The sequence below is a fragment of the Pagrus pagrus genome (genome assembly GCF_965226575.1).
Source record: "Pagrus pagrus genome assembly, chromosome: 16".
Classification (NCBI taxonomy): Eukaryota; Metazoa; Chordata; class Actinopteri; order Spariformes; family Sparidae; genus Pagrus; species Pagrus pagrus.
In genome coordinates, this window is record NC_140200.1 from 11,497,395 (window position 1) to 11,506,477 (window position 9,083).

At 40.2% G+C, this 9,083-nt stretch overlaps 1 protein-coding gene across 3 annotated transcripts in view; it reads left to right on the forward strand.

The window, feature by feature from the left end:
* The window catches only part of fbxo30b (F-box protein 30b), a 49,098-nt gene extending 41,177 nt beyond the window's left edge, over positions 1-7,921 (forward strand). The window contains exons 1-3 of one of the 3 annotated variants that reach the window (XM_084378246.1): positions 2,322-2,475; positions 4,938-7,034; positions 7,130-7,921. In XM_084378246.1, the coding sequence (XP_084234372.1) occupies positions 4,983-7,034; positions 7,130-7,324 (2,247 nt within the window). In that variant the 5' untranslated portion in view covers positions 2,322-2,475; positions 4,938-4,982 and the 3' untranslated portion in view covers positions 7,325-7,921. Of the gene's footprint in view, positions 1-2,321; positions 2,476-4,937; positions 7,035-7,129 lie in introns of those variants that run through there. The other 2 variants (XM_084378248.1, XM_084378247.1) reach the window with 2 other exon arrangements.
* The last annotated feature ends 1,162 nt before the right edge of the window (positions 7,922-9,083 follow it).

Genomic DNA, 9,083 nt, shown 5'->3' on the forward strand with positions numbered 1-9,083 from the left:
GAATGAATTGGAACGACTTGATAGTTAATTAATCGTTAATGAGTAATTCCTGCATAGCTGTGATTAGGACTATATAGTAGATACTGATTAATTACTGTAGAACAAACATAGGTACTATATTAATGAATCATTAGGTAATGATTAGTTCATAAATATCTGTGAATCGACATACTGACCACCTTCTTCATAAGATCTTCTGATTAACAATGAACTACCTGCTGATTGGCATGAACTAGTGATGACTCATTAACTACTAATTACTTAATCATTAGTTCCTCTATCTGTGCCTTCAAGTAAAGTGAAACATCATACTGAGTAGTAAACCAACAGACCCATTAATTACTAATTACTTAATCATTAGTTACATTTTTTACTCATTTTCAAATAAAGTGAGAAATCATACTGAGTAGTACCGCAATAGACTCATTAAATACTAATTACTGGATCATTAGTCACTGTTTTTGTGTACTGTCAACTGAAGTGATTGTTTGTTAACAATGAAATAACTATTAACTTAGTTTAATTAACTATAAATTAACCATTACATGATAGTATACAGTGAATTGGAGGTCCACCTATTCATCCACCCATCCTTCATCCTCTACCAATTGTACCTATTTATTATCTGTCTCATGGGTTGGTAGCTATTTGACAAGGCGCCTCGCACAGTCACGGTGTGTAAGTGTGTGTCTGTGTGTGTGCATGTGTCTGCGTGTGTGTGTTTGTGTGTGATTTGGAGTCTGGTCTCAACATGGTAGACCTCTAAGTGGTCTGTTTCTCTTGCACTGTCAGTGCTGGCCTTACCAGTAAACCTCAAATGAAGCACAGGAACCAGTGAATCACCAATGTTTGCTTACCATCATTCTTATACTGCCTATTGGATTTACAAAGGGTCTGACAGGGAAATTCTATGGAAACGACATGATTGAATTATCAAGGCTACATGTAAAACTCAGTGAACATAGTTTTTGATACAGCATTTAAAGGGGCACTATACTTACTTTTAATATTTACAATATTCATGAGGTAATGATACAAACTTAGAAATACTTGTTTTTTCCATGACTACATAAACAAGCTGTTCTCAGAGGAAAATAAGGTCATCAGAACACTGTTTGAAGCTAGAATGGTGACAGGGTCCGCCAGGGTCCTTTAAGGTCGGTTTGTTTATTCAGTTTATTTAGTTTGTTTAGGCATTAAAAAATGAATCAACTCAATGAAGATCTTTCTCTTCTGATTAAAATTACTTCCCCAAAACTACATAGTGTGGTATTTTGAAATCTGAGTTGAGTTTGGATTTTTAATATACATACAACAAGTGTGATTTATCAAACGTTTTTCGACATCTCATGACATGTTCTGCGAGGCATGTCCCGCCGTTGTTGTCCATGATGAGTCAGCTCCTCCAGCGGCAGGGGTGTTTATTTTGTAGTTGACCCTGACCTCGAAACATGGCATCTCCTTCAGTTTGCAGCAATGACTTGATGCTTTTGGTCTGACCATTACCAGCTAGAAGGCTGCAAAAATTATACAACAGTGACCTCTCCTGTTTGGTACTGGTTACTGTATGTTAAGCTATTTTTAAAAAGATGTGCCAGGCTATGAGGTCTAAAGATTGACGTGACTTTCGTGGGAGGCAAAGTGACTTTTGTATCTGATTTATTTATTGATAATGGATGCCATGCTATGAAGGAATTAATTATCATGTGAAGAGTCTGTTTTCAGAGCTGCTCTGGATGGTTTCATTTAATTTAGTGGTGGCATAGATATCACAATAGAATAGAATAGAATGCCTTTATTGTCATTGCACACAGTTGTACGACAAAATTTGCCTAAAAATGATACATTTCACACACACACACACACACACACACACACACACTGTTAATAAATCAAAATGCAAGTAGAAAAAGAGCAAAGTGGCAACACATCAAGCACCTTGTATGAAAATAAATATTATTGCACATTATGTATATGAAAAACTCAATATTATTGCATATTGTGTGGCTAAAAAAGAATAAAAAAAGAATCTAAAGGCAGTAATAAGGATATTCAGTATGAGTTGTAGCAAATGCAGTTTGACTGGTCTGATTTGTATAGGCCTATCTCAACATTTTAAGTACTTCAAATAAAAGAACCCTTAACATTTTTCTTCTAAATTGTTCAAAGTTACAAAAAAAAATAATTTTGTTTTCCTTTATTGTTCATGTCGTTTTCCCTTTTCATGTCCATGTGAATCAATGCGAACACTTGCAATGACTAATGCACTGCTGATATACATTTTGTCGATAAAGTTTTGTACAGAAAAAAAGGGAAGTTGAGTGAGGAGCACTGTAGCTAGCTATCATTAGCAGTTTCTTCACAGAGGTAATTAAAGTAACAGCTAGTCGTATTTAACGTTATATATATATGTATATACATATTTAACAACCAGACATACCTTAACATACGTTTTCCTGCTGACACAACGAGAAGGTGAGAAGCTACTCGTATGCTAACCCGACATTATTTTGCCAAGTTAGCTTCTTGTGAACTTCCGAGCTGGCTAGCTGTTGTTAGCCAACATTAGCCGGCCAGTGCAAGCTAGCTTGCCATTGTTACAAAAACAAGTTGGTTTATTAGCAAAGGAACAGTTGACAGCAAGCGAGTGTGTAGAAACTGATCGAAAAATTACCAAAAAGCTTCTCTTGTTATCGTAGGTTTCTTTGCTACAGTGCTGAAAGTTAACTTGAACAGTCAGGAAGATCAAGTGGCTACAGTACTGTACTGAGTATTACTGATTACCGTTATCAGTGTATGTCCCTTATTTGGGGCACTGGTTAAGTCAAGTGAGCTACCCTGATTAACTACTGGCTGACAACTAACTTAATCAAACCGTACCAGATTGGATTTTGCAATAAAGTGGTACATTTAACATGGCTAAATCCGATCTATAGCTCAGTGAGTAGTCGGGCCATGAACGATTACTGTACAGTTATATTTATAATCACAGCCAAAGACTTCGAAGTGACAGAATAGCTATTCCTTTTCAAATTTGCACACACCTATATTCCTATGTTGTTAAATTGTTTAAGTGAATATGGAAGAAGACGTGCTGTTACCTCAGCACTAGCATCATAAATGAGCATCTCAGCTGCAAAACATCCTAACTTCCTTAGTGTTTGGTCAACATGTGATGGAGTCATCAAATTCTATGGACATCATGGTGGATGTACTAAAAGACATGCAAAATAAGTAACACTGCCAGCTGTGTCTCAATTCCAGCCTGCAAATTAACTATATATAGGATGTATGTACTTTCAGCTCTACATGTTGACCGTTTTGTTTTCTGTGGTAGCTTTGGAGCTGTCCTGCGACTTGTTCCAAATTTTAAAGAGGAGAGGGTTTGACCTCCCTGATACAGAGCTGGGAAGCTTCCTAATAAGGTCTGTGTATATGAGACAGCTTTTTAGGTGCATCACATGACTGCAGATGACTTCCACAGAAGGGTGGAGTGAGGGCACTGTTTCAACAGTTATTGTGCAGGCTGCAGACATGGCAAGAGAGAACAGCAGCGGGTCAGACAAGTTAGGTGTGCTTGGAAGTACTGATTCATTGACATGAATGTATTTATATCAGGTGGCTGTTATGTAAATATGGCTGTTAATATGTTTACCAAGAATGACAAAAGATTACAGTTCTACGATGTTAATATTTAACTGTTTAATACAAACCAATCTAACATAATTGATGTTATCTTCTATGTGACATGACCGAGTATTTTGTCATTGCTCTTTCCTAAGATTATTTGAAAGGGAAAAAATTTAGCTTAGCCTTTTTCTCTGTGATCTTTGTTATAAATGCAGTGGATACTGCAATCTAGAAATTTCAATCTATCTCATTTTACACCTTAAATAGAACTGCTTGAGATGCAAGATGACAATAAATGCTTAGGCCTTACATTTGAACTCCAAGTTTTTGATTTTTTTCGCCTGCAAAATATTTTTTATGTAGTATTAAAATATATGCACACACCCACCATAGTATTTATATCTTTCTGCAGGAATGTAGGGAAAGGTAGGTTTAATCTGTTTTGTGCATGTTAACTACATTAATGTACTTAAAACACCATGTACATTGTATTTTGTAGAGCTTTAAAAAATGTATATAGTCTTTCTCTACTTATTACTTACTTTTCTCTGCTGATTGTATTTGTATGTAGCTTTCCAATATGATTCATGTCTAGTTGTGATTTTTTTGGTTTAATGAGGCCTTCATAGTTTTGCAGTTTAATTCCTGTTTGTGCTAAACAAAGATTTGAACCTTTGAGGCGTGGATCTCAGTGAGCACAGTGACATCTGGTGGTTTGCAGTAATCATAGCAGCCATTTAAGACTGGACCAAAGCTCTGGTACAACACAATGCTGATTTCATAGTTTAAATTTTATTTCGTCTTTTCCACTAGGGCTGATGTGTTTTTCGTTCATGGTTGACACGACGCAACATTTATGCGACATTTCATCTGATTAGCAACAAAATGTGGTGTAATTGGGGAATGATACTTTTATTAAATGCTATTTCTCGAAAGCTCAAAATATTCGTGTAATTGTGATCATCTATTTCATGTGCATATCAGCATATTTTTTTCCATCATTCTTATCCTCTCTCATTCCACCAACGTAACAGTATACCAGCTGAGCCTATCGTATAGTCTCATTGAACTGAATGAGCTGCTTTCTGAAGTACATGGTGAGATTTGAAGCTTCTTTCCTTGTTAGTCACACAGTCGTCGTACACAACATATCGACTCAGTGCACTTCACAGGGGTAAAACAGACCTTGCCACCTCTGTAAAATATGCCTCACTGGTAATTTCCTCCCCAGCTATCAATTACGTCTTTATTTGTCTCATCTTATCTTTAACAAACTAACGTTATTGCTCTGTCTGTTTATTTGGCAGGACAGTGGATTTTCTCAGAAGCTTTCCAGCCCCTCAGCTCTGAAGATGGAGGAGGACCATGTTCACTGTTTATCCTGTGTAAACCAGAGATGCATGGTCAGACCTCAACCAGGCATCTCCTGTGATCTTCTCACGTGTCCTCTGGTGTGTGGGGCTGTATTTCACTCCTGCAAACTTGACGAGCACCATCTTATGTGCCCATTGATGAGGGTGCCCTGCCTCAACAGTGGCTATGGCTGCCCTGCCACCCTGGTCCGCAACCAAATGTCTGCACACCTTGAAGTGTGTCCAGCTGGTGTGGTGTGCTGCACTATGGAGTGGAACAGATGGCCCATTAGCTGCCTGGCCTATACCTCCTATGAGAGCCTGAGCCGTGGTGTGGAGGAGGTGGAGCAGCTGGACATGGCACTTGCTCTTCAGGACCAACGTACACTACTGGAGTCCCTCAAGGTGATTGCCATGGCACCTACTGCAGAGGGAGAGCCACTTGTTTCTGTTAGTCAGGAGAACATGGCAACAGACTTGCTTACATCTGCGCCCACAGCTATTGAGCCACCTCCACAGTCACCATCTTCACATGAGCCCCAACCTCCTCCCCCGGGCTCGGCAAAGGAGAGAATTGTCAGTGGAATTAATGGTTTGAATGAGGAGCACTTTAGTAAACTGTATGATGCAACAGTTGAGACTGCGAGAAGCCTAGTTGCTGCTTTAGAGTTTGTTAGCGGTGCCAACTCTGTTGACAGCAGCACAGAGTGTGCGAACAAAGGTATACAGACAAATAGACTGGGCAGCAAGGGAGACTTTCAGAGTGGACTTGAAGACGAAACTCCTGCAGCTGCTGAGGGTTTGATTAAAAGCGAGATGGAGGAGCAGAGTGTTTGTTCTAGCTGTTTGAGAGGAAATGGGGATCTTAAAGGAACAGATGAAAAGATTTTAAAAGCAACAAATGGACCATTGGCAGGGGCAGTGGAGTCCAGTCTGGAGACAGCCTGTCCTGACATGAATGCAGGGGTTTCCCAGGAGCCAGTCAGCCCTCCAATGGCATCTCCAGTGCATGTCAGCCAGGGAGTGGCACAGAGGGCTGGTCATGTTGTCCTTGAAGATAGGGGGCTAGTTCTTTTAGAAAACCATGGGCCTGAGCGCAAGTTCCACAACTACCAGTTTTTTAGAGGCCAGGGCCAATATTTATTACCAAATGGACGGATAGGATTCATCCCAGAGAGACCATTGTATAGATTGAGACCCAAAATGGAGGACAAGGCAGTGGATACCATGGACCTGGAGCAGGATGACGACCCCATGGGTCTGGGAGAGATCGATCTGATCACAGCAGCCCTGCTCTTCTGTTTGGAGGAGTCCAGAGAGTGTCGAAGGATCTCTGATACAGTCTACGTTGATGGCTACCGTGTAGACTTTGGCACACAGACGTTTACTTTCCCCGCAGCCATCTTGGTAACCAACACTAGAGTGGGTGACATGGCATCTGCGTCTGCATGTGACCATGCTGCCCCCCAGATCTCCTACCCCAGCCCTTTCCGCACTCTCCGCCTTGGCCTCGTCCTGGAGGCTCTGGAGGTTGAGGCGGTCCCACATAACCGCTATCTCCCTAACCACCCCCGCTACCAGCACATGTTCCCCTTCGTCTGTGGTCAGTCGTTCCGCCGGGACCAGTTTTCTTCCCATTTCACAAATGTCCATGGCGACATTCATGCTGGTCTCAATGGTTGGATGGAGCACCGCTGCCCCCTGGCATATTATGGCTGCACATTCTCCCAGCGAAGGTTTTACCCATCCACCCAGGGGGCAAAGGTGATTCATGACAGGCACCTCAAGTCCTTTGGGGTGCAGCCTTGCCCAGGGGCAAAGATTCCAGGTGACTCCCAGTCTGACCAGTTAAGTGGGCTTCCCATTGAGATACTTTTGCACATAGCTGGCTTCCTGGACAGTTTCAGTCTGTGCCAGCTGTCGTTGGTGTCACGGACTATGAGGGATGTTTGCGCCAGTCTCCTCCAGACCAGGGGCATAGTAGACCTGCAGTGGGAACGAAGACCACGCCCTGGTGCTCCTGGTACTGTGTCATGGCAGATCAAGAATAAAGTGAGTAGATGACCTGTATTGTAAACCTACTCTATGTCACTGTTTTTACAGAATTTAAAGGTTGCCAACAATGTTTTTTTTCTTTACTGTTGCAGGTGTGGAGATTCAGCACCGCCTTCAGCCCAGTGTTGTCGTGGGGTTTTGCTGATCTGCCCAGTATGTCGAACCATCTTAAGAAGTGCCAGTTCAACACAGTGGAGCACAAGACGGAGCCTGTACCCCTTCCTGCCATGTGCACTGCGCGAGATGGACAGTCACTGCGTCGCGTCCTGCGTCACATTAACACCTGACCAAATAAGGCTGACTTCTCGTAGCCGTACGAGTCACCGTGGTATTATGTTGATGCTGCGTTTCAAAGATTTCCTGTTGTGAACACAATTAACTCTTCCTGTATTACACTAGTTTATGAAGAAGCCTTAATGAAATAACACCTTACTTGCCACAGTTAACGTCTGTCATTGTGGGTGGTCTGTTTGTGGATGAAAAAACGTTTAAGCATTTAGCTTTGCATGGATTAATGCTGAAAACACACCCTTATTCTGGTAAGATAAAGTATATTTTCTTGAAGACAAATATGCACATTAGATTTATATTATTCTATATTATTCTGTGGAATTTCAATGTTTTCACTATCTTGCCTTTCAGTAGTAGCCATGGGGGAAAAGCAGGTTGTTGGTTATATTGCACTATTTCTGCGTGACAGAAGTTATGCCAGCACTTTACACAAGATTTGCTATTCCCTCCTTGGTTGATATGTGACCCTAAATAATCTGTTGTTTGAGTTTGTTGGATGTCAGGACGTGAGTCACAACAGATGGATATTCATGAGGATAGCCTGATGATGCATGTGATTTGCTACCATTTAATAAAGTCTTCACTGCCTTTTATATATTTGTGTTTAAAGTTCTCTTCAGTTATTTAATATACAAATGTATTGTTATTATCCAGAGGTGCTTGGATAAAAGGAAAATATCTAAACTTCACCAACTAATGTTTTCATTTTATATTAAACAGAACCATGTCAAAATTGGTGTGCTAAAAAATGTCTTTGCAATATTTCACTGTAAAAACAAACTTTCTTTTTACTTAATTTTATGTTGACTGAAATTGAGAAGTTGAGGTTCAAAACAAACTTTTCTAGTCATGTAAACTTGATCTTCTCCACTTGCACAGTGTAGTGGGAAGTATATCCACTTTACAAACCAACGTCCTTTTGCTTCTGGTGCCAACTCTACCATATAAATCTATAGTTATCTCAGTGCTTTTCATCCCTAACTCAGTTAAGATACTTCACTTTTCACAGTATAAATTGTAAATAGTTTATCAGTCTTTTTTGTGATTTTTTTTTTTTTATCCTTTGGTTAGCTGGCACAAACACTATGGCTCATTATTACACTGCTGCAAAAAATGACACTGACTGATGTACACCGTCTAGTAAAAGTGAGCAGTAAAGTTCTGACCTCATTGCTGGAGCAGGGATTTAAATCACAAGTCGGAGAGAACGCTGACTGGTTCTATTATTGTGTGTATATGCAGAACTTTTTAGGAAGCCAGCTAGGCTAGCTGACGGGCTAACCTCGCCAGTTATCTAAACTCTTAACAGTACATACAAAGCAAACTGAAAAGTGAAGTATTTTAACTAAGGGATGAAAATTCACTGAGATAACTATAGACATATACTGTGGCGTTGGCAGAGGAACATTAAGGACGTGCAGTTTGTACACGACATCACAATACATTGTGCAAGTGGAGACTTAATTCAGTTGTACAAAATAAATCCTATAGGTAACTTAATCACAATTCAATTCCTGGTCGAGTCAGCAGTCTTGCTATATACTTAATCTACAGTTCATTCTGCCTAAAATATCTAATTAACCACACTTTATGTCAACTGTCACTGTAAGTACAGCCACAGTTGTTGAAGCTACTTCATGCATTGTTACAAAGATGACACAACTCCAAGTTTACATTTTCCAGGAGCATGAGTGTGAGTGGGTAAAGACTGAATACTAACCTTTATTATGATTAACAACAACCCTGACTTAATGT